This window comes from Equus przewalskii, chromosome 6, assembly GCF_037783145.1.
Source record: "Equus przewalskii isolate Varuska chromosome 6, EquPr2, whole genome shotgun sequence".
In the NCBI taxonomy this organism is placed as follows: domain Eukaryota; kingdom Metazoa; phylum Chordata; class Mammalia; order Perissodactyla; family Equidae; genus Equus; species Equus przewalskii.
This window is the reverse complement of record NC_091836.1, coordinates 14,154,467-14,179,731: the sequence shown is the minus strand read 5'-3', so window position 1 is coordinate 14,179,731 and position 25,265 is coordinate 14,154,467. Positions and strand designations below refer to the sequence as shown.

Genomic DNA, 25,265 nt, shown 5'->3' with positions numbered 1-25,265 from the left:
GTTCTAGGGAGAGAGAGATTTCTAAGAGGGCTGAAAAAGTCAGAGGAGATTTTTTTCACAAAATTCATTTTCATGTGACCAATATTTCTTAAGTGGCACTACATGCCAAGTGTGGAAGGAAAGATTTTACTGACAACCTCCATTCATATCAAACAGTTTATTAACACCCTTTTCAGAGCAGGAACTGTGTCATATTAATTTTTTCATTCTGACTGTGGTTATGGTACCCTGTCCATGTTGAAGTAGAATGTACTCAGGAAATATTGGTTGAATGTGTATTTCAAGTGACCATCTAAGCCTTGATAAAAACACAAACACACTAGCTGTTAAATCACGGCCATTCTTGGCCACTCTTATTGCTTTCCTGCCTCTTTTTTTCAGCTCACAGGACCCTGATGGGTGTGTCTGGGCTTCAGGGGAGGCTCAGCTACCCCCAGCCTAGGCACTGTGTTGTGTGAGTGTGAGCCGGTCATAGTAACTCTCTTCCTATTCCAGGACTGGAGTCGGCCTAGGAATGTGCCCAGATTCTCTCCAGTGAGATGGAGAGAAAGCCTGCTTAGGAGTGAGCGTGGGGCTTCCAGAAAGGTTTCTACTTTCTTAAAAAGAGATCATGTGGAGAAGAAGCCCTTTCTTGGCCCCTGAATCCGACCCTGTGAGGAGGAGATAGCTGGAGCTGCTGGAGCTGTCTGTCATATTTTGAGGAGAGCAGCCAACACACCAGCAGGGCAGAACAGAAAGGTGGAAGCCCATGACTAAGCCCATGATGAAAGAGCCCATGTGAGCTCTTTATATGCATGGAAGGGTTGTCTTTGAGTCTCTGTTTTTAAACACCAGTGAAAATAGAAATGGAAAATGTGTGATTAGCTAAATTGGACAACCATGCAAAAATCTCACACAGTATCATAATTTGGTGAAATATGCCATTCTAAGTAGTCTAATGCATACTAATACTCTGGCACTTTTTAACTTATTCAGTTTTCACGCTTCCACACACCCTATTTTATTCTTTATATATCTCTAGGTCTAATGTAGAGACATATAGTAGTTAGAAACCATGCTTTTGAATGTACTGTATTATTTAAGGAAAATGTTAAATAGATGATTTCCCTATGTGCACAGATGCTTTAAAACGCTTTATTATATTCCAGATGCAAAGGCAATGCTGTCTTTCCTTTTCTTTTCTCTTTTAAAGTACCAAAAGAGATGGCCTGTAGTTCTTCATGCCTCTGAAATTCATCTTTTTCTAAGACTTATTTAAAAATGGAGCTTTGTTCACACCTAAGACCCCTTGAGAATAAACAAAATCTGCATTTTTTTTCAAACTGTAGCCTCTCAATCTAAGAAGAAAATAGTACCTTGTTTCGGTCACTGGCTTCTCATACCATGGTGTCTGTAGCAATCACACAGAAGATTAGTAACTCTAGCTCAATTTAAAAGTTAGAATTTTATTGAGTGTGTTTCAGAATAAAATCTAGTAAGATTTAAAAGCAGTTACTCATGGTTTATGAATAAAATAAAAAATATCATAAAATAACAGTTCAGAGCAACAGATACACTGGCAATATCCTTGAAGCCTTAAGATGATGAGAATAGAAATTTCTCTCTTTTCTCCTTTGTGAAAACAATAGTCATGGAAGAACCTATCCTGCCTAGTGGCATCATACTTAGGATGAAACATGAACCTATTCCACTGTCTAAATGCAGCTCCTGATTCCCATCAGATGCTCTTTAAGATCTCAGTAAATGCATTAGATTGATGGACTCCTTTGGTCTTATCCCAGAAAATAAATTCAGATTTCTTTTCTGCTAGTCACATTAGAGATTGATCATTATTAATACAGGGGTTCCTAGGGAAGCCAGACAAATGCTGGTATATCGTTACTCATTTTTTCCATATAGCCTTCTAGTTTTCTAGCATAAACCACAGTAGGCCTTTGAAGATGCCTGTTTGGGTTCCTAGATAGATTCCTTTTAACAATTTGTGTACACACAGTTCCATCCTTCTCAATAGTCATTAAGTGCTAGTATGAATTGTCCTTTATTTAAGACCAGGCTTTTTGTTCTATCTCACCTGAAAAAATGATTCTAGATTACCACAGGAGTGGTCCAGAAAGTAAGTAAGCTTGCCTTATATTGACATATATTTCATAAACCAAGGCTATATTGCAAGCATTTTTAATAATCTCTGAAAGATAATATGTATTAGAATATTTAAAAGTTCCTAATTTGATGGTCTGACTCCATCAAGTATATGTATTCCATACATATGACCATGTCTTAGTTATTAACTTAGTTTTCCCTATCAAAGATAACGTTATTTGCTGTTAAATTTTTGCTTTAAAATTATGGTTAGAGAGAGTAAGCAGGGTAATCTTACCTGAGATAGAAAACAGTCTTTCTCTTCTGCAGTATCATCTGTGAACTCATACTGTTCCTTTACTTGTTTGTTTATTTACTCCAGTAACAAACACTTAAATTAACATCTGATTGATGCTAGGAACTGAGCTTAGTGCTGGGGCCACAGAAAGTTTGCCTATGTATTGTGACCAGCACCAGAACAACTGGATATGTAAAATGTGGAGATGAGGAGAATGAAATCCAGAGAATATTAACCTCATTTGTTCAGTTCTTCCTTCTTGATCTGCTTAACTGGTTACAGAAATCTGATTGTCTACTACTTAAAGTTAGAGTAGGTGATGCAATTAAAATAGATCATGATGTCTGTCAATAAAGAATAGAATGAAATTTATCTCTGTATATATAAACAAGTGACTTTCTGTTTCTGAGTAAGTGATAATAATAAGGACAAATGCATAGGTTCTTTTGAGCTTTAAATAGACCACTAAACGTTAAGCACTTATTGTAGTGCCTGGGACATATTTCATAAGTATTAGCTTTTGTGAAAATTTTAACCTAACATTCACAGATATTCTGAAATACATGTAATGATGTGCTACATGAATTTAATTTGCCCAGAGATTTTTTTGCTCCTAGACAGATAAGCCATCCTATTTTCAGTGTTACTTCCAAGCAAATATTCATCGACAAGTTTATTAGGTACCCACTGTGAAAAACACTGCTATCTAGAAATTTATAATCTTGTTGAACAGGTAAGCGGAAAGCTAAATGTAAAGTAACAAGGATACCTAGAATATGATTCAGTGTTAAAGTGAGTGATACAAAAAAAGAATAGCAAAAACATGCTTCTGTCTTTATGTTTCTGGGCCCATGCCAGACATTGGTAACCATTTCCCTTTTTCCCCATTTAAAATAGACACAGGCTTAGAATCCTTTTTAAGATAGCACTGCAGGAAGCCATCACCTTTCAAGTTTACCTACCAGGTAAAACCTGTTTGCCATCTCTAACAAGACAACAAGTCTAAAGAAGATCCAGATCACTGACTCAAATACATTTCTCTGGCACCTTGGCACTATTTTTCTTCTATAGTCATCAAGTATTCATCTATGAATCCTCTGCCCCTCTCTGTTTCTCTCCTGACTATCTCTCCCACCACCGTTGCCGTGATTTATAGTAAAATAACAATGAGATGTTATTCAGTGTATGAATAGATTATGCTACCAGTTGGAAAATAAAGAGACAAGTCAAGCCTTCACTTCAGCGTGTGGAAAGCAAGTAAACCACTGCAATAGTCACTAGAACTGTTCATCAGTTATCAGTTCTCCTTTGCTTTCAGGCACCCACCCTGTTGGAAGTTAAGTCTGGCCATGTGATTAGCTTTGGCCAGTGAAATGGAAACAGAAGCATTTAAAAATCCAATGGGTGATTCTTCATTTCCTGGTTTCCCCCTGCCATGACTTAATTTTACAATGAGGCTGCCTCATTAGCTTGGGTCCCAAAGCGAGAAAACGTAAAGCAGAGCCCCACCAACTCGAAGTGGACATGCACTATGAGCAAGAAATAAAATTTTGTGGTTAAAACTGCTGAGCTTTAGGCTAGCATAACCAAACCTCTCCTGAGGTTACCACTCTATGACTATGCATAGTACAAGGAAGATCTGTGGAGGAGGCTCACCAGACCAGGTGACAATCCTGAAGAGACTTATTAGCACCCTCCATTGTAAAACCCAACATTGATTTAATAGCTTTTGTGGGGGAAAAAGATCCAAATTAAAAGTACACAAAACTCTTTTATAATAAATTGGTAATAGCATGAATTTATTCATTCGAGTATAGCCTCTTTTATTTCATTATCCCAGTTATAGACCAAATCCAAGCCATTTTTTTTTAATTGAGTCTCAAAAGTCTTCAAAATCAGTTCTGTCCTTCATTATTGATACATAGCTTCAAGGTAACTTGATCTTTTTCATAACCAGTACATGTGGTCTTCATTTGCTTATCTTATCACTTTAGGACTCAGAAGAATTTTCAGGATTATTGAGGAATACTGGGAATTCATCTCCATTTTTCTGCTTAATTAATTGTTATATCATTTTTGCTTACCTGAGTTACATATGACTAGAGTGAATTCTCTTGAAAGCCATGAGCTTTTGACAGATGTTTATCACCGTCACAATGCATGAATTCTTTGCATTAATTTCTCATAGCTTCCACAATTCTTTGACCTATTTTGAGATCTGTGGTAGTAATTTCTACTGCCTTTAATTTTATTGTCTGAGGTAGGAGGGGAATTTATTTTTTTGAACTTCAATAACAAATCAAAATTGAGCTTTATTTCCTTGTGTTCATCTTCTCCGCTTTGGTCTTGTAAAGCACTTGATTATTTATAAGAAAATATGGATGAAATATCATTTCTCAATTGTTTATTATATTTACATTTTTTATCTCTTTTTCTCTACTCATTTATATGCACAAAACTTTTTTTATTATAGTGCTGCATCATAGAACGACCTTTATAAAGACATTTTGAGTGAGTTAGCTATCCAAATACAGGCTGTAATTCCTCCATTTATGGTGCTACCAATGTAAATATCGGAGGCTGAAATCAGATGAATAGTTACCTCCTAAGCATGATTACATTCACACACACAAAAGCTATGACAACCGTGTCACAACTTACTCTACTTCCTAGCAGCTGGACAGTCACCTTTAACAGTAATAATAAGATATTTCCCTATTTTAAAATATTAATATATGAAAAAAGTGTTCTGGAATTCAGTGAAATTTGCTATTGAAAAATGGCTGATTCCATAAATAGCACTAAAGCCATATAGTTTAACAAACATTTAAATATAATTATAGATATCGTAGTGTGTTTGTATATATTATATGATATATAACTAATGTATGTATTAAATATAGAAATAGGTATATGCAAACCGCAAATAATAAGTGATGTGATTCTTATATTAACTCCAAGTTCATTTTCTCCTAGGAATTGATGATCCCTTTAGTCAGATATGATTAAGAAAATGCTTTGTCTTTGCCACACGAATCAAGTTTTAATGATTAAGATATTTCAAGATCATCTTCTCTGTTCCACGGTGTTCAATCCCATGTCAGCTTTGTTGGACTGACTACTTCCTCCTGAAACTTACTCTGTAAAATAATTTCAGAAAATTGTCATTCTCTGTGAATACTCAAAGTTCATACTTTACTCTTCCTTCATGATGTTCATAAGAATGTTGGTTTTCCTGTAATAAATGTTTTCTAGAAAAAATGATAAATCTAGTTCTTCCTGGGTATGACTTTTCTATTTTGCTTGTTATCTTTCTGTATCTATAAACTGTGTTGGCAGTGGTTAAAGCAAATATTTTTGTCGTTATGGATGTCTTGTTTTCTGGGTGTTAAATTAGTATGATTGAAAAGATCTCTCTCTTCAGCAGCCTAATCTATAATACTTTGTGTCATGCCATTCAACATCGCCCTTCCCCATCTGCCACTATTCTGGTTGTTTTTGTTTCATTTTTTCCACATCATTTACATGTAAACAACAATATCACAACACAGAAAGATTACAATGGACGAAAAGAGAATTATCAGAGAATTAATTAGTATGAATTTTCCTAATGTGATAAAATATAGCATGGCTATTTTAGGACAATCTTTAATTTTAATTTTCTGAAAACTAGACCAAAATCATTTGCATTTTAATGTAATTTTATAATCAATTCTGTAATCTACCTGTAAAAACAAGCTATTCTGAAGGAAAGAGTATAATTGCTCACTGTTGTGCAGTAACATAAACTCTTGTACATAAAAAGATCTAGTGAGGTGAGGAATAATAAATATCACTGTGGTACTTGGGCATTATGACACTCCTGGTGACTGTTTCTGGCAAATGTTCAAAGGGACTTTGTGCTACTTTTTTCTTTTTTGATGGACTCAAATTCTTAAAAATAATTTTGAGCTCAGGGAATTATCAAGTGATTACTCTCTAAAAACATTGTCTCCAAATTGTTACTATGAGGAAGTGAGGAACGTTGTTTATAAAACATTAACACCTTGGTTTGTGCCAAAAGGAACTGTAATTAAAAAAAGAAAAGATATGTAACTGGCAAATGACCAACTCCCTCCTCTCCAGATCTTCAGAAGCAGAAAGGTTTTGTATTATCACTGACTTCTTAGAAAAATTCTAAATAAATGTCTGACGTTTAATCAGCTTTGCTCTTGAGTTGCTTAAAAGCAGAGTGAGCACAGGTGACTTGTTTTCTGAGCGCTCATCTGGGCTTTTGGAAGACTCGTTCTTATCAGGAGCATGTACCAGGTGTTAACCCAAATTCCTTAACTAAGTTCGTCCTCGCCCCACCAACAGTCCCAGAGGAATTTAGTTCATTGATTTTCATTGATTGCCAGCTTCAGTGCCTTAGGAAACAGAGGGAAAAAATGTTGAAAATGCTTTCACACCGATCTTTAAACTAACATTGTTAACCAAGTCTAATTTTCACCTTTAGCAGTTCACATGGTGAAGCTCCAATCTTGTGCTTTTTAAGGTAGGAAATAATTTATGGAAAATTATCTAATTAAATTCAGTTTAATCCCAATTGTGTATTTTAGGGTCTCTGCTGCAAATTGACCTACTCATTTTAAAATTAGGGACTCCCTGCCCTACTATCTTTTATGTTCTCCACTTCTCCCTTGTTTCTTTTTTGCCTCTTCCGCAAGGCTCTGCACTGTGTCTCAACGATGAAGGTTCTATTTTGGGTCATAGGACACTTTTCTGTATTATGTTGCTGTTTGTTAAGGGAGATTGCAACGATTATTTGAGGTAGTTTAGTAGTAATAATAATAATACCTTAGGCAAGGCACAGTCCTGTCTCTTGATTGGCCCTGCTGAGCTTGCTGTTCTGAATTAGATGGTTCTGTAGGATGAGCGCCTGTGGGATCTAGTAAGTCGCCTGATTTCATATACTGCTCAATAGATCTGAGAGTAGTCCCCAAATATAACCGCAAACTCGCCTGCTTTGATTCCAGCATTGATTTTTTCTTTCTTAGTCACAGCTTTCTAAAGAGTGGTATGGCCTGGCCATGGTGAACCTGGTAGCACAGGTTTTGATGGAAATAGTGCAGAAAAGGAGGTAGTCATTTCAGAATTAATGTCTAATCCAGATGACAAGCAGGATCATTTCAGTGAAACTCTCCCCCAAATAATCCTTTAATATTCATGCTAAATGTGATCCCACGATGTCAGGCCCACGGGCTACATTGAAATTGCATTTCTTAGAAATAGAATATTTGGGCATTTTTCAACTTCATTTCTGATAAAACTGCCTTTTATTTGTTATCTTACTTCAAAATGCCTTTCAGTTTTTAAGAACTCTGAGTATGCACTGTTTGCAGTAACCATCCACCCGTGTTTGTATGTGACATATATTTTGAGTGTGTCTCCATATGCCCAGGCTGGCAAGGCACTGACCTTTCCCTGAAGGAATTTAATATTCTGCATATGATTTTCTTTTTTTTACTTTCCTATGAAACTTTTCAAGAAATTATCAAGCACCTTTGAATATCGTTAGTTTTTATCTCTTGTACCTAACCAGCCTCAGAGAGAAGCCTAGTCTACGTAGATTTAAAAATAGCAAAAAAATAGAATACACTGTTTCTACACTAAAGGATTTATTTAAATTCCTCCATAACGTGTTCGGCACAAATTGATGTTTTAAGTGGCCAGGTATGTGCCTGGGACACTTTTCTAGTTGATAAGAAATAAAGATTTTCCTAAATAATATGTATTTGAACAACTTATTGAAATCATCCATTTGAACTCTTATTTTAGATGACAGCATACAACTATATAATATCATTTTTAGATGAAAAAAGTGTCTATTTATCCCATTGAAGATTTGGGATTTTAGATTCTGTTGTCCCATCATTGCCTCACTCACGTCTGTTAGTCTCGGTCAAAACACTGACAATTCCGTCCCCTTGAAAGAAAATTGTTGAGGTGTCATGTCATTTGGACCTGAAAGGAATCTTAAATTCCCCATTATCCATCCCTAAAGTATCAGTTTAGGAAACAGAAGCCAGAAAGCTGACATGGTATGTCTAATGCTGTTGTTTGATTTAGTGGGGGAAATTCACCAGAACTAGAACATTTTAGAGCTGAATTCAAGATTCCGCTCTTACACATACCAGCCTTCCATTCTTTTGACTTGCAACAAATCACTTCAGCTACTCTTTGTTGGTTTCATTCCCTATTAAAGTGACAAAACAATTAATTTAAGAGAAAAAACAATGAGAGCAATGATATTTACTGCCTACTTTTTTGTCAACTTATATTTATGATAGACTTGCAAAATTGGATACTCGTAAACTATATTGCACCCTACACAAATTAAGTGGTTTTATTGTGGTTGTTGAGCAGCGTAAGTGGGACTGTTTGGTTTATGTATCATTCAGCTACACTCTAGGCAAACATGGTTTCCATGATATATTGTATGATCATGGAACAGCCATTTTACAAGTGGAATTTTGTAATAAATCTCTTCACAAGTTGGGAATTTCCTGACTCAATGGCCATTCTTTGCTTTTGGCTTGTAGAGTATAAGCTGCAGAATATAAGGTTTGTGCCTATCAGTCATGCTGCTGGCTTCTGGATGTCTTATGTGGAAAGTGGGGCAAATCAGTATGTCTGTACCGCTCCACTGAATTTGGTGATGTGGCACAGTTTGTTCCTTTGGAAGCTTTGATCAAATATTTTAATCCTTACTTCAACCACTGAGCATTTGCCCTTTGCATCTTATATTGTCATAGATAATATTGTGATCTGAGAAGAAGAAATAGAAGTATTACCAGTATTTGAAATTTCATTTCTCCTTAAACATTTTAATATGTGATTGATACCAAACCTCTTTCTCAAGTTCGTGTGTGCGATGCACAGCAAGCCAAACACTGAGACATCAGTGGTTAGAGATGGAGAAAGATTTATTCAAATAGGCCAAAATGAGTAGGTAAGAACTTGGGTTCACTCAACTCCACCTCAACCAGACCACAAAGCAGGGGGCTTTATAGAGCTAAGGGGCTTGGGAGGAGAAACTTTGGAGAAACAAAGGGGTCACTCCCAATAAGCCCTTGGGCAATCTGCAGTGGCTACTGGGGGCCAGCCGTCTGGTGATTGCAACCTCCCCAAAGGTATTCTCTTTCTTCAGAACAAACTCACAAATCCTCGAGACCCAAGTCACGCATCAAGTTAAAAAAGTAAACATCAAGTTGACAGGATTCCTCTATGTCTGTGTCGAGAACAAGGTCAAAAGCCAATCATGTTCTTATTCCATAGCTACAGTAACCATCAGGTACCCAGCTTCATGATGATGGATTACCAAATACGTCTATTGGGACCAGGAATGATATTCCTGAAATTGGGAAATGTAGATAAGGGGTAAGACCCAGCTGCTTGGTGTCAGAGGCATCGAAGTAGGTAGCTCTTACCCTAGGTCATTGTGTACCAGAAATGATTTCCTAGAAGAAGTTCCAAGGTCAGAGACAGGAAACTGAGTCCAAGACAGGTCATGAGCCAGGGAGGTAAGAAGACAATTCGGACATGAGGTAGGGAGTCAAAGCAAGGAGGTAGAGGAAGCAGGGATATCAAGAATGAGAAGCAAAATAGTAGAATGAATGAGATGGTCAGTGGTTCTCAAACTTTAGGGAGAGTCAGAATCAACTGGAGGGCTAATAAACAGATAGTGCTGGGCTCCACCGCCGCATTTGTGCTTCAGTAGGTCTGGGGTGGTCCCCAATAATTTGATTTCTAACTAGCTCCCAGGTGATGCTACTGATGCTGGTCTAGGGACCACACTTTGAGGAAAAAAGTTGTTCTAGATGAATCCCAGAGATAAGTGGTGGTGCCTACAGTGAGTTTCCTGCGCTCCTGGGATACTTGTTTGGGAGAACTGAGTTTGCTTAAAGGGTTGAAGGCAGAAGAGACGAATGTAACATTTTGGTTTTTCTTTTTTTCATTTTAATTGGCTTTAAAAAAAAAAGTCAAATGCATAACTCAGTTTATAAGGATGTGAAACACTTTCTCTATTAAAATGTAAACTAAGAACTTATATTCTTGCCATATAAACACACATAGAAACTATTCTCTATGAAAAATGATAGATTTCATATTTTTGCATTTTAACAGCTAGTGCAGTGCTCTGGTTAAGAGTTTGTGCTCTAAAGATCAACTGCCTAGGGTCAAATCTTAATTCCACCACTAGCTTTGTTCTGTGAGGTCACAAGTTTCTTAAACTCTCTGAGCATCCTTTGTGAAGTGGGAATGTTACTAATTGCATGGAGTTGTGAGGATTAAATGAAGTAGAGTACTAAGCTACTTATTGAAGTGCCTGCCACATAATAATTGCTCCATACATGTTAGCTCTTATTGGCACACCAAAATAAATGCCTTCGTTCAAGAATGTGGCTTTGTATATAATACTTGGTAGTTATCTCAGGTTCTGTATCTATAATTGCTCTCCGTACTATCTATAATTCATTACATTCTTGTGCTAAGAATAGCCCTGAGTCAGCATGAAGTTATAAATTATATGTAAACAATGTGATTCAAAAGTCAAAGTGAATTACACAGATAGCAGTCTAAAACTGCCTGTAGCAAATTTCAGACTAAGAAGGAACACAGTGGTTAAGAGCTTCACCTCTGGGAGCAGATTGCCTGGGTTTGTATTCTGACTCCATTTTTTACTAAGTTATTTGACCTCTCTCTGCCTCAGAATCTTCATCTGTCAACTGATGATAATAACAGCATCTATCTCAGCGAGTTGTTCTAAGTATGTATAGTCACACAGACACACACACACACACAAGGTCGTATATACAAAGAGTTTAGATCCTGTAAAAAACACACAAAGTGCTTAGAACAATGCTTCACACAAAATAAGGAGCATAAAAGTGTTTGTTGTTATTCGTATTTGGTTTGTGTGTATGTGTATTTTGTCAGTATTTTGTTTTGAAGGGAAAATAAATCAGAAAACGAGATTTTTTTTTTTTCTTTTTTGCCTCTAGTTCAATATAGTGCAACATAGGTCTGTGGTAGCTTTATAAAATTGGAAAGAAGTTTTGTCTTAATCAAACTACATAATAAGGAAACCTCTCCCACCCACCCCTACCACAGCTTTCTTAAAAATATAATTGGCATTTCATTTGTAACCGGAATCAGTTTGTTTAAAACAATCTACCCTTTAATGATGTTCAAAAAAAAGGTCCCTTTTTTATTTACAGAAATCTCTACAAGTGCACTTGTAAAGGATGTCATTGACTTTGTTATTGCCAAATTCTGTGATCTTTTCTTAGTCTCACTTCTCCATTGGACACTATTTACTGCTCTGTCCTTGAAATCACCTCTTTCCTGGGCGGTTTGATGAGGACGCCATGCTGCTGTGGGTCTCCTGCTTCCCTCTCAGCCATCTCTTCTCTGATTTCCCCGGGCATTCCTTTTGTCACTTGCCCTCATGTCTGCCTGCCCCTTCACCTTGGCCTCCCTTCCCAGGATACTTCTTCAAAGGGCTCAGTGGTCCCAAGGCTTCCTCTCTTCCCTCTCTAAGATGAAGCCTCATCTGTTCTGTTCTCCCAACTCAGCTCTAGCCTTGTCTTCCCCAGAGCCTACTGAAGTTTCTACTTGAATTCCTCATCAGCACCTCAAAACCGAGCTTACGTTTCTTCAAACGCGTTCCCTTCCCAGTGTCCCTGTGTGCCCACATTACTGCACTGGGCCCTGGCTTTGCGATTAGCTTGTTGCTCCTACCTGTGATTCGTCCCTTTGCCTTCCTTCCTTAACTACAAGTTCCTGTTGATTTCACCCTGATGCGGCCTCACTGCCACCTGCGCTTCTAAGTCAGAACCTCATTACTCTAGCTGCTCCCTTCCAGGAGACACTCCCACTGCAGGTGCCTACCCCCAGTTCATCTTTCCTAGCACCAACAGGCTAATCCTCCTTTCAACAGACCTTTACCCTTTCCAGAGCTGTTCTCTTTCCACTTATATCAAGTGCAGGTACATTTGCCTGGCTTTCAAACATTTCCATAGCTTACCTTTACAGCCCATAGCCCCCCATGTGTCCCACGAGGGCCCGCTTGGACTCTGCTCTGGGCAGGCCTCTTACCATGATCCCAGCCACACACCTCGCGTTCACCACGTCCGTCCATCCCTGTGGCCATCCCTCGACAGCACTGCATTTGCCCTCAGCTCTTAATTGTCCTTTGTGCATTGTTTACAAGTGTGTGCTAACCATCAACTTTGTTTTTCAGGTCCAGAAAGAGAGGCACTCTTCTTTAAATATTCTTAAACTGCAGCCAAATCTAACTTAGCGTCTTGACTAGTAAAAATAAAATAAAACCACTGAATATTACCCCTGAAAGAGACCAAAGAGAAAATGTGCTTAAAACTTATTTTACAAATGAGGAATCTGAACATGAGATGTTTTAAAATTTAATAGGTATATAAAAAATGGCAAATGGTATCTAGTTGCTATTTACGTTATTGATATAAAGTTTTCTTTTAGAATAGATTTACCTTTGATTAATAATATTAATTTAGAGAAATAGTAAATAGATAATAGTACCCGAGGTAAGACAGTGTGGCAAAAGTTGTGAAAGTATTTAACTCAAGTGATAGAAGTGTTGAAAATACCACAATGCATTATGTTTAGAGTCTGTGCTTAAAGAATGATTGTTGACTGACTGGCTGATAGCTCACATCTTTCTCCCTAGAAAACAGCTTTCGCTCATTTCCTACAAGCCCATTATGCCAAAACGAGCAGACAAGTAATTTTTAGGGCTACATTTTCAGCATAAGATCAAGGAGAAGAGAGGAATGAAGGAAAACTGGCAAAAATGTTTTTGGCCCCTAGGAGATTGTGTTTTGCTGAGCTCACCTGAGGTGGCCAGACGTGACTGCAGAGCCACTGTCTAGCCTTGAGGCAGGGAGTGTGGACTTCATCAGCAACCTCGGCTACCTTTGTGCCTAGGACTCTCTCTCCTACACAAAGTTTAACTGGGCAAGCGCAACACATTAAACACTGTATGAGTTAAAAAGTTGAAATTCCCGTACCTACAAGAACGTTTATAAAAGGGAGAGAAGCTTTTGTGTTTCACATGCCGATTCCTTGTTCATCCTCCTTCTCTTATTTTGAAAGCTTTCACAGCCTCCCTCAGCAACCCGACTTTTCGGTGGTTTCCACCAGCAATTTAGGCCTCCCTGACCAGGCTCACAGAATTATAGACTGAATTACAGGGTTCGAAGTAAACTCTCTGCGGGAGAACACAAATAGACTGTGGCTGGAGGTTTGCTTATGGCAGGGGTTAAAAAGCCAACATCTAAAATGCAAATAACTCTGGATATTGGGAGAGATGAAAATGGCTCCACTGTGCAGTGCAGTTCCCATACAGACTCCCAGAGTTAGGTCAGATGTCACAGGCTGAGCGCAGTCCCTCCAAGACTGCACGTCAGACCTCAGCTGCAATTTTGGGAGTCCCCAGGCTCCCTGCACTTCTGACCAAGTGGCTACAAGTTGAGGGTTCCCCAAAAGCCCCTCAGGTTTTAGAATTTGCCAGAACAACTCACAGAACTCCAGAAAGCACTATTGGGGCTGGCCCGGTGGCATGGTGGTTCAATTTGCACACTCTGCTTTGAGCGGCCCACTCATCAAGCCATGCTGAGGCAGCGTCCCATGTAGAGGAATTAAAATGACCTACGACTAGGATATGCAACTATGTACTGGGGCTTTGGGGAGAAAAAAAAAGAGAGAGGAAGACTGGCAACAGATGTTAGCTCAGGGCCAATCTTCCTCACCAGAAAAAAGCATCCTTAGAAAAAAGAAATTAAAATTCTTAAAAAAAAAAAAAAGGAAGAAAGCACTGTAGTTACAATTACAGTTTTACCTTAAAGGGTGCAAATCAGGACCAGCCAAATAAAGAGACAGATAGGGTGAAGTCTGGGAAGATCCCAAGCATGGAACTTCAGTGTCCTCAGGACGGGTCACCCTCCCAGCACAACAATCTGTATCACCAACCACGAAGTTTACCCAAGCCCGGGTGACCAGAGTTTTTATTGGGGTTTCATTCTCTACACATGGTTGATTGATTGAAGTAACTGGCAAAGTAATTCGACTCCATCTCCAACAACCCTCAGCTCCAGGGAGGTTAGGAAGTCAGGCTGATATCACATGGCTTAAAGCCCTAACTCTCTAATCACATGGTTGGTCTTTCTTTCTGCCAGCCCCCATCCTGAAACTATTTAGGGTCTACAGTGAATCACCTCAGTAGCATAAACTCAGGGGGGGTGCTCAGGGGCCTACCATGAATAACAGAGACACTACCATCACTTTGGAAATTCTAAGCATTTAGAAGTTCCTTCTCAGGAACACAGGACAAATTCTTTATTATAAAACACACAGAAAATAGAATGAGAATTGGACCCATTTTTATTTATTTATTTTTGGTTTTTGTTTATTTATTTTGAGGAAGATTAACTCTGAGCTAACATCTGCTGCCAGTCTTCCTCTTTTTTCTTTTTTTTTTCCTGAGGAAGATTGGCCCTTAGCTAACATGTGTGCCCATCTTCTTCTCTTTTATATGTGGGACACCTGCCACAGCATGGCTTCCTAAGTGGTGTATGGTTCCATGTCTGGGATCCAAACCGGCAAACCCCGGGCTGCCAAAGCAAAGTAGTTGAACTTAACTGCTGCACCATCAGGCCGGCCCCTGGACCCATTTTAAGCACCAAAAACTAAGGCAAAAAATATATAATTTTCATGATAGAGAAATCCAGTGGAAAATGTCAACTGAATATAAACTAAATGGTCATTAAATGCCATTAGATTCTTTTCATTTGTTTTTCTCTCACTCATTCATTCCTTCAACAATATTTATTAAGTACTTCCTATGCTAATCACTGAAGATATACTGTTACACTGTCCGTGTAAGAAAAAAGTTTATTTGTATTACATGGAAAAGAGGAAGGATGAACTATTTGAAGTTATTTGCTTATGTTAATTCTAATCGAAATGAATCGGTGTTCTGAGATAATTGTTAATTTTTACTTGTCAAAAATAATGTTGAGAGAGTGGGGCCGGCCCAGTGGCATAGTGATTAAGTTCCTGCACTGAGAATCAGTGGCCCGGGATTCACGGGTTCAGATCCCAGGCGCAGACCTACACACCATTCATCAAGTCATGCTGTAGTGTCATTCTGCATATGAGGTAAAGGAAGATTGGCACAGATGTTAGCTCAGGGCCAATCTTCCTTGCCAAAAAAAATAAATAAGTGATGTTGAGAAAGCCCCGACGTACAAAGTATCGGGCATCAAGTCTAGCTTTGTGAAGAATTTGGGGAGGCAGGGGATAATAATAGAAATATATGTGTTGTTCAGCCAGAAGGCTACCATTGTTTTTAAACAAAATCAAGAAGTGCTTTGAAATGTGATGTGTTTTAAACTGTTCTTTTTTTGCTTTCCTGTAATTGGAGCAACATACTAATTTCTACAAGTTGTGACTACTAACAGAGAGCAATCACCTCACAGACTTGTACCGAAGAGATGAAACCATCCAGGTGACAGGAAACGGCCATGTGCAGAGTCCCCGCTTCCCGAACAGCTACCCCAGGAACCTGCTTCTGACATGGCGGCTCCATTCCCAGGAGAAAACAAGGATACAGCTGGCCTTTGATAATCAGTTTGGATTAGAGGAAGCAGAAAATGATATCTGTAGGTAAGTGGGAAGAAAACCCCATTTTAGAGTGCAATTCCAGTGTGGAAAAAAGATGAGTTTAAAGCATCACATCACGCTTCCCTTTTGGGCTCTTTGGACCTACCCAAGATGGGCCACTCTTCTTCAAAGAGCCTTCATGTCAGTCCTAGCAGGCAAAATAAATTGCAGCTTAGACTGCTGCTGCAGAGGGCATGATAACCCGGCACAACTCAGAAACTCACTTCCGTGACCGTCAGAGCCAGACTGCATGACCCCCAGGGAAGGCGGGGGTCTGAAGGCCCCTACCTTGACCAGGCATAGAGCAGCTCTTGTGAACAGGTAGATGCATCCAATATCCCAGGTCACCTGCCCTTCATGTGGCTCTGGTCCAAGCCTGCCATGGGCTTAGGGAGTGTACCCTCCCCCCCGCCGCTCTGCTCCAGGAGCTGCCCCGGGCTCCTGTAACTGATATATAGTAATGACTTCCCCCAGCACTGGGAGAGGAGGATGCAAGGACCATTCAGGGCCTCACCCTGTAATCCCAGTTTTGAGGTTTCAGATATGTGTAAGAAGGAAGAGAAGGCAACCCCAGGGTCCACATGCTCCTCAGATGGTCTGTTTCCTGTAGTTTCTGGGTCAGCAGTAGAAAGTGAAAGCTATGCCTGAAAATCTCCCCTCTTAGCATAGTTATCAGAGAAAGTCCTGGCTGTTATTCTTTGAATTGTCTGCTCAGGACATCTTATTCACTTATAATTAGCATGTATAAGATTTGGGGAGGATTTTTTTTCTTTCTGTCTTTACTGCATGTGCTTGTTCTGCATTGCCAATGAACTACTGAACTGCTAAATCCTTTCAGCAGGTTTACTTTTCTTTGAATAATAAAAAAGAAGATGCCTCAAATTTGGCTGTCCTTTGTTGCATGTTTATTATGCTGACAGCTTTTATTATGTTGCTGTTTTTTCAAGAATAACAGCAATGACTATTACTTTCTGGGACCATAGAGGGTAATGTATGCCAGAAAGCAGAGACAATTACATGCAGGAAGAGCCAGTTAATATTTACAAAGAGAAAAACTAGAGCGGATCTTGTGTCTTTTCAACCTTGAAAGGGAGAACTAATTTTCTGTGCTGGAAAAAAATAGATGGTGGAAAAGAAGAACCGAAACACTATTAAAAGATTGTTAAAGGTGATGACATGCAAGGGAAGCCGGGTGGCCACTACGGAGCAGGAGTCTGATCCTGGTGGTGAGCCAGCCCTTTCTGCATCCTGGCCTTGAAAATAGAAGAGGAAGTTAGGATGGTTTCCTTTCCAGACCCTTCCTCGAATCTATCTGCTCCTCAAAATTTATGAGGGGAGATGGAAGAGTAGGAGGTGAAAAAGGGGAAAGGAGGAAGAGAAAGAGACAGATCAGAGACTTGCCTCAGAGCCTTCCCTGAACCAAAATGGTGCCTTCTTGACTTCAGATCCAGCATAAAAATTACACTGATGCTGTATTTTTCAAAAATGAAAGTGACCTATTGTATTATTAACAAAGTTTCAGGTATACTCATGCCTTGTGTAGTAAATATGATTTACATATATTATATATAAAATGAAATGCAATTGATTTCCTACCATCTGTTCCAAGGCCTCCTTGATGTTTACATTGTAATATGGTTAGTACTTTTCACCTTCTGAACACCATGTGAACATTAAGTAATTAATTTACAAAGCACCCAAGAGATATTCAGCTGGTAAAATTGTATAAAGCTTCTTATTTTGCTCCTAAGGAAACTGAGGCAAGAGAAGACATGCAGGCCTCATAAATCACTGTCAACAAAATTTAGTCACAATATCATTAGGTTCACTAACTCCTTAGATTAGCTTACCCAATCCAGCAAAAGCTCTGAGGTGCATGGGTAAAACCAGGAAAGCCATATTGGATTTTCTTCATATTCAGACATGATGTTTCTCATGCTGATTCCTTTTGCCAATCACGACAGAAAAGTATAAGATGGATATGAGATTTCTGCCACTGTTCACCCTGAATGTTCATCATTTGCATTGTGACTTTAGCATCTGGAGTCATTTGGGGAAAAGTAGAGAAGAGGAGTGAGACACTGACGCCCAGAACTGAAAGGCAAAGGGTTCAGCTCATCAAGTAGAATGTTCCAAGATTTTGGGTATCTGAAAATAGATAATAATAAATAATCCCTGGAAGCTGTCAAGTCTGTCACTGAAGATGTCCTACTATGTGATGGAAAGGTGGGATGCTATGGAGGGACCTTGAGGATCAAATGGTTATATGGAATATCTAAAGAGACTTTTCCTGTCTTCCCTAATCCTAGCATTCTATGTTTCTCTGACCAATGCCAAAGGTGAACCTATGGTCTTAAGCTCATTCACACCCTGGTTTAAACAACCCAGATATTTCCAATATTGGTTAGCACACATTGCTTAACAAAGCCATTTGCTTTCCATCATGATAAATAGCAAAGTTTATGATATGATCCTTCCGAAAGACAGTTTCTGAAAAGAGAAGATAGAGATTTATTTTATTTTACTATTATTTTCTGGAATGAGAATGCTGATTCTATATACTGTATAGATATAGATTATTTACTTTGTTAAGGAAGCATTGAATGTGGTAAATTAATTCAAAGTAGGAATTTGTTTGAAAAACTTTACATAGTAAATATTTGGGCATATAATTAGAGCCATATCTCCTAAAACAATAGATTATAGTTATTAGTTTTTCTAGGAAAACTTTTTAAGCCAGATGCTCAGAAATTAGCCCATTTTGATTGTTGATAATTTGGGAACCTTCATGGCTATATGTGTATAAGAGTTCTCTCAGAGCAGATTGTTGCAGTTTGACTTTGGAAAACTTAATCCGAAAACTAACTTTCCTTTTAAAATTTCTGTAGGTTATCATTTTCATTTCAGATGGTAGGTCATGAGAAATCACATATATTAGTTTTAATGTCTCAGTGAAAGTATGAATTTCAAAGTCTACTTTAATAAAAATTTGTTTATTTATGTCAAATTGATACTAGGTATGATTTTGTGGAAGTTGAAGATATATCTGAAACCAGTACCATTATTAGAGGACGATGGTGTGGACACAAGGAGGTTCCTCCAAGGATAACATCAAGAACAAACCAAATTAAAATAACATTCAAGTCTGATGACTACTTTGTGGCTAAACCTGGATTCAAGATTTATTATTCTTTTGTGGTAAGTAGCTTAACCACCCTATGATTAAAAGCAGACACTGGTTTCTTGAAGTATAGAGATCGTTTTCTATGATGAATTACAGTGGTGTGAGGGTGAGGGAACTTTATCAGTTCCCTATGATATTCTTTGTTCCTGCCTGTGGCCAAAATGTTAAAGCCTTCTTTAGTAAGGAATACCATTTTGGAGCTATTAAGTCAACCTTGGGCCCACACATTTTGAAAGAAAGCATAGTAAATAGAAAAAGTAAAATAATTTATAGTAAAGCAGATGCCATATTACCTTTGATTCAACTGGAGTCAGAAACATTCAGCTAAATCGGAGGTTATATGGGAGTTGAACGTCTTTGGTTCAAAAAGTTGTCTATGGAATTCCAATCACAGAACAGAGTCCTGATGATTTCAGTTTAAATTAAGACCCAAATTTGGGAAGGGTCTATGTTATAATCATAGAGCCTCAGGGTTGGCAAGCATCTTAAAGATGGGAAATTGCAATTCAGGACCCAAGAGTTTGATTCTTGTTTACTGCACCCATGCTTATTTGTGGTCTCACCTCTACTTAAATGCCTTAGGAGCCATTTCCAACTTTAAATGGTTCTGACTGTTACAAAATGTTCAACCTCTTATTGAGCCAAAATCTACGTTGTGGTTAACTCTGTTGTTGGGTCACACACAATCACTTGTTTAATCAATCGGTCATTAACAAAACAATATGAAAAGTTCCTGTCCATTGTCAGACACTGTGATAGGTATAGTCCATACAAGGGCAAGCAAGACAGAGTTCTTGACCTCCTGAGCTTATAGTCTGGTGGAGATGATAAACAATTAAAAAGCAATAACACCTGAGAATGAGGAGTAGTAGTAAGACCGAAGTACTGGGCACTATAGGTTAAGCCCAGGGAGGCACTGGGATAATTTTACCTATATATCATCTTAAATATTTCTGAATCCTTCAGCTGTTCTTAGCATATTGCTTTTTGTTCTCCCAGCAACATTTTTCACACTCGTTCAGTTTGTCTCTATCCCTTTTCAAAGTGTGAAGGCCAAAATAGAACACAATAGTATAAGTGGAGTCAATTTGTGTTTTTTTCCCTCTTAGAATTTAGAATAGGAAAAACCTTGCTTATTTAATCTGATGTGTTTTTTTTTCATTATGGTGAGTTATTAAACGCAATGAATTCTACATCAGAAGATTGTAAATGAAAAAAATAGCATGTGGTGACACTGGTTCCACTTTTAATTTGAAAATAATCCATCAAGCATGATTTACATTATTGCAAACTCATGTAATCCTGTGCAGCATTAAAAACTGAAGTGTGAACCTTTGATTTCTACATTTCTTTGCCTTTTAATGTGTTCAGTGATGCACCTGTTCTCAGTTGTTCACGGGCAAAGCAGGCGTGGCATGTTCAAATGGTGATGGTTGGGTTAGTGAAGGATCGCTTTTCTCCCTTAAAATATCAAGCACTGTTAATACTAATGTATATACTTCCTATGAAGCTTTGGTTATGAATAAGTTGAATGGTCCATAAGTCAGTTAGAAACACCCTAACTCTAATAGTGTCTTTAAGGCAAAATAACTGCTTTTTAAAAAAAAGGCAGTACAGGTATGGATTTGGGGAAGAATGAATACTCCTGTTTATGGTGTTTTGGGTTATGGGGCACGCCCATCGCTCATTTCCTAGCCGATGTAAAGTGGGGTGTTGGAGTTTGGATGTAAACTGGCATCACTCCACTCACTTACTCCTTCACCTCCACCATACTTTCAATTGTGTTTTTTTAGAAATGGTGATAGTTAGAACTTTTTTGTGTATTTCCCTACTGATCTCTTGGTCTGTGTTTGTTGGGAATAGCTCCAGGCTCTCTTTCCCCTCCTAATAAGCTTCGGCTTCTGGCACTAAATAGGATCAACTAGAGCCAAAGTGTTTTGGTGGCTGAATTCCAAGAGGTAGAATGAACTTAACCTTCAGGTGTGTATAGACTCTACATCTGTGTGGCTTTTTGGTAAAACTCTTCCATTTGATTCTTGCTCAACCGGGCTAGAAGATCACTTATCTTGACCATGTACTGGGAAGATCATTTTATTTGTGTTTAAATTTTACTTGGAGAGACTTTAAAGCCGAGTTTATAAATTCAAGTGCTGCAGCGACTGGCCTTAAACTCTAAGTTGGGCAGTTATAAATCAGTAGGGTGAGAGGAGGATAAAAATGGCAAGCCCTCTTTAAGTGTGTTTAAATAATGATTTTTAAAATGCATACAGGCTCACAAAACCCCTAGGGGTTGGAGGCAGCTATTTTGCAGCCCCTCCTTCAAGGAATGGTAGATGCCGGGTAAATTTGAACCTTACACTGGTCCCTGAGGAGTCAAAGTGCTCTTGGAATATGGAAAGTAGCTATTTGGATGGGTCACAACCGTTTCCCTTCCCATCTCTACCGTCCTACCTCTCTGCCTTCCATGGAACATCTCTCCTCTTCCTACCTCAGCCACTCTCCAGGTATACAAGGACTTCCCCTGAGGCTGTAAGGAGTAAGTGCCCAGAACCACAAGAGCCCACTAGGCTGGAATCAATTCTGCATGGTCCCTGGGCATAACGCTTTTGGAACACCAAGTCCAGTGTACATTTTTAGTCAATTTTTCACTCCAGCAAAGTGTGGGAAACTAATGGATAACATCAAGATCACTTATTTTTGGTTAGGAGTGATTCTTATATTACAATTTTATTTGATGTGCTTGGAATTCATTCTTCTACCTTCTTTACAGCACCTGTCACAGTCTCTCCTAGGGCAAGGCAGCCTAGCCACATAGGACCGGAGCTTTACTGTAAAGCTCACTTTGGATTGAAGGAAGTTTGCCCAGTTAATATTGCACCAGCAATATTAAACAAGTCTCTTACCCTTTGCTTTTACATCTATAAAATGGGTATATTCATTGGAGTTGATGTAAGATTTTAAAATGATAACAAATACTTAGCACCATGCTAGGATATAGTAAGTGGTCAATAAATAATGGTGCTAATGATCCTACCTTTACCATGACTAGTTGTGTCTATATCTGTCTCTTCCAGATAAATGGCGATAAGAAACAAATTTCAGCTGAGTAAATTTTAAAGATCTTATTGGCTTTATTCAACAATTCATGAGTGGGGCAGCATCCAATCTAGCAGATAGAAGGGAGTTCCGAGGAGCTGTACAAAATGAAGGACTTTTATAGGTAGAAGAGAGCAGGAATAAGGAAGTTATACTAGGCAAAAAAAGCAGATTGGTTATTGCAAGGTTACTTTCTTTTAGAGGATGGCAGGGGTTGATCAAGCAGATCACACTAGTTCTAATCAGGTGATTCCTAATTGACTGGTTTAAGATTCTGTTTCTGGGAGACACAAAACTGTAATTAAGTTTCATCTCAGTTTGGTGATGTGGTGCTTAGCGTAAGTGACTCCATTTTGTGTCTGTTGTCTTGTTTTTAACAATAGTAGTAAACTATTCAGGGGGCTACGAGTATCTTATTTCTGCGCGTATTCTTCACAGTGCGTGATACATGGCTGTTTAGTGATCTTGTTGAATTGACTGTTTCCTGATAAAATAGGAATTTTAAGAAGAACTGCCTAATTTCATTTGTTTGCTCTCCTGCTCATCCTTCTTTCCTGATTTCACTCCTCTGAGGAGAGCAGGTACCTTCAGAGGGCATAATTAAGCAGAATGGGTAATGTTATCAAACACTTGTTAGCAAGACGTGATTGTCTAAATAAATCAGGCTCTCCCACCTCAAATCTATTTTGTTGGGGAATGAATGGATGAATTGTTAAGAATCTTTTTTGGAAAACCATTAAGTAGATTATCGGAAAGGTGTCCAATTACAGGGCTCCAGTGGGTGGTATGCAGAGAAGTCAGCAGGCCTGGGTATGAACTTCAGCTCTGCTCCATACCAGCTAAAAGCTCAGTTTTTTTGTTTGTAAAATTGTGATAATACTGCCTGACATTCAGTAGTTGTGAGGATGAAAGTAGATAACTTTTGTAAACCACTCTGCCTAGAACTTATTAACTACTCAAATATCTGATGCTCTTTTTGTTATCATTATCACTGATGTAATTATTAACATATCAGGTGACAAGCGAAGCTGGCAGTCCTGTACAAACATCCCAGTTGTCAGTGTGTGCATGTGCACAGGTGTACACTCCTCTGACCATAATTCACTTCCTTCATCCAAGGTAGAAATATTTTATTTTACATTATAACAAACAAAAACTTTTATTCATGTGTGTGTCTGTGCACATGTTCCATATAAGGTACATTGTTTTTTAATTCAAAAATAAAAAATAAGTTATTTGAAAGCTTTCTTGTTTTATTAACAAACTCTAGTTTATTTTATAAGTTGAAATTTGCTAATAGCCATTATAAAATCTCTAAAATAAAAAAAGCTATTTTATCAGACCAGTTACTTAACTGCGTATCTCTGCAGTTTGAAATTAGCTCAAGTTGTGCAGTTAAGATTTCCATTGAGATTAAAACTCTACATGAATTACGGTTTTGCATTACAAATAATTATTTAAAATAGAATAAGAAAAGGAAGAAGATGGAAAAAAAGAAGAGGAGAAGGAGACGAAAAAGGAGGAATAGAACCAAGAAGTTGAACAAGATAAAATTCTCAATTATAATAACTTTTGCAGATTCTAATTTTGCTCACCTACAACTTACCAGTTGATGGAACAAAAACAAAATGATGATGGGGAATTATCCTCATTTCCCTAAGCTGAATTCTCAAACAAAGGTAGAGAGTAAAGGGCCCCATTTGCTTTCTCTATAAAATGTGTGGAAATTCCGTTTTTATTTGCATAGTCAGATAAAAATTGTTGAGGGGCCGGCCCAGTGGCGTAGTGGTTAAGTTCATGTGCTCTGCTTTGGCAGCCCCAGGTTCACAGGTTTGGGCATAGACCTAGCACTGTTCATCAAGCCATGCTGTGGTGGCATCCCACATAAAACAGAGGAAGGTTGGCACAGATGTTAGCTCAGGGCAAATCTTCCTCACACACACACACACACAAATTGTTGAATGTTCTGAACATCCACTGGTGTTCTGGCCACCTCAGCCAAGACTGTATATAGAGCCAAAGACAGTCAAGGTGAGGCTGTGATCCCTCTCAGTGGATTCTGTGTCCCTCAGTTTCTTCCTTTCAGATATGTCCTACTGGAGGTTTGGAAGCTATAAGAGCTGTGATATTGTTTATTAAAGGCAATAATACTGTGAGCCAGACCAGACACACTCCAGGACCCTGGAGATACAGTGAGAAAGACAGGCAGAGTCTTTGCCCTCAGGAAGTCACATAATAGTGGGAGGAAACGGACAGTAACCACCTAGGTAAATAGGAGGGTAAGTACATATATACAAACGTGAATGATTTGAAGTTCAGTAAGAGCTAGAAAGAAAATAAAAGAGAGTAGTGTGATGGAGAGTGAGTGGGAAAGGGCCCACTCTAGCTAGAGTGTCAAGGAAGATCTGTGCATGCAAAATTTGAACTGAGACCTGGAAGGTTAGAATCAGGTACCCATGTGAAGCTATGGGAGCAGAATGCTTTAAGCAAAAAGAACAGCAGACGCTAAGACCCTGAAACAGAAAAGAGAAGACATCTTTCCTTTGACCGTAGCAATTCTCTGGTGTCTTGGGATTCAGGCTCCTGGAAGGAAGCAAACATAAGAGAGGAAAGTAAAACAGTAGCCAACTCCTCGCTCAGTCAAGAGCGAGTCATCTCAGCTTATCCTATTTTGGATATTTCTCAAGTCTTTCAGTACTTAGGGTAAGGTTCTAAAACCGTAGGGTCAGCTAAAGCCAGATACCAAGAAAGTATCGACAAAATATCAAACAAAGTGTGGGGCAGAAGGAAAACCTGGGGCATGGTCAGGGTCCAACAGGAGGAGAGCAGAGCAAGAGAGGCAATGCGTGCTCCAAAACCCTCAGGAAA

General features: G+C 38.6%; 1 protein-coding gene across 2 annotated transcripts in view; it reads left to right on the top strand.

Annotated features, from left to right (window-relative positions):
- The window catches only part of PDGFD (platelet derived growth factor D), a 214,454-nt gene that overhangs the window by 122,350 nt on the left and 66,839 nt on the right, over positions 1-25,265 (top strand). The window contains exons 2-3 of one of the 2 annotated variants that reach the window (XM_070623024.1): positions 15,916-16,120; positions 19,135-19,315. In XM_070623024.1, coding sequence (XP_070479125.1) covers positions 15,916-16,120; positions 19,135-19,315 — 386 coding nt within the window. The remainder of the gene's footprint in view (positions 1-15,915; positions 16,121-19,134; positions 19,316-25,265) is intronic. The other variant, XM_070623025.1, reaches the window with a different exon arrangement.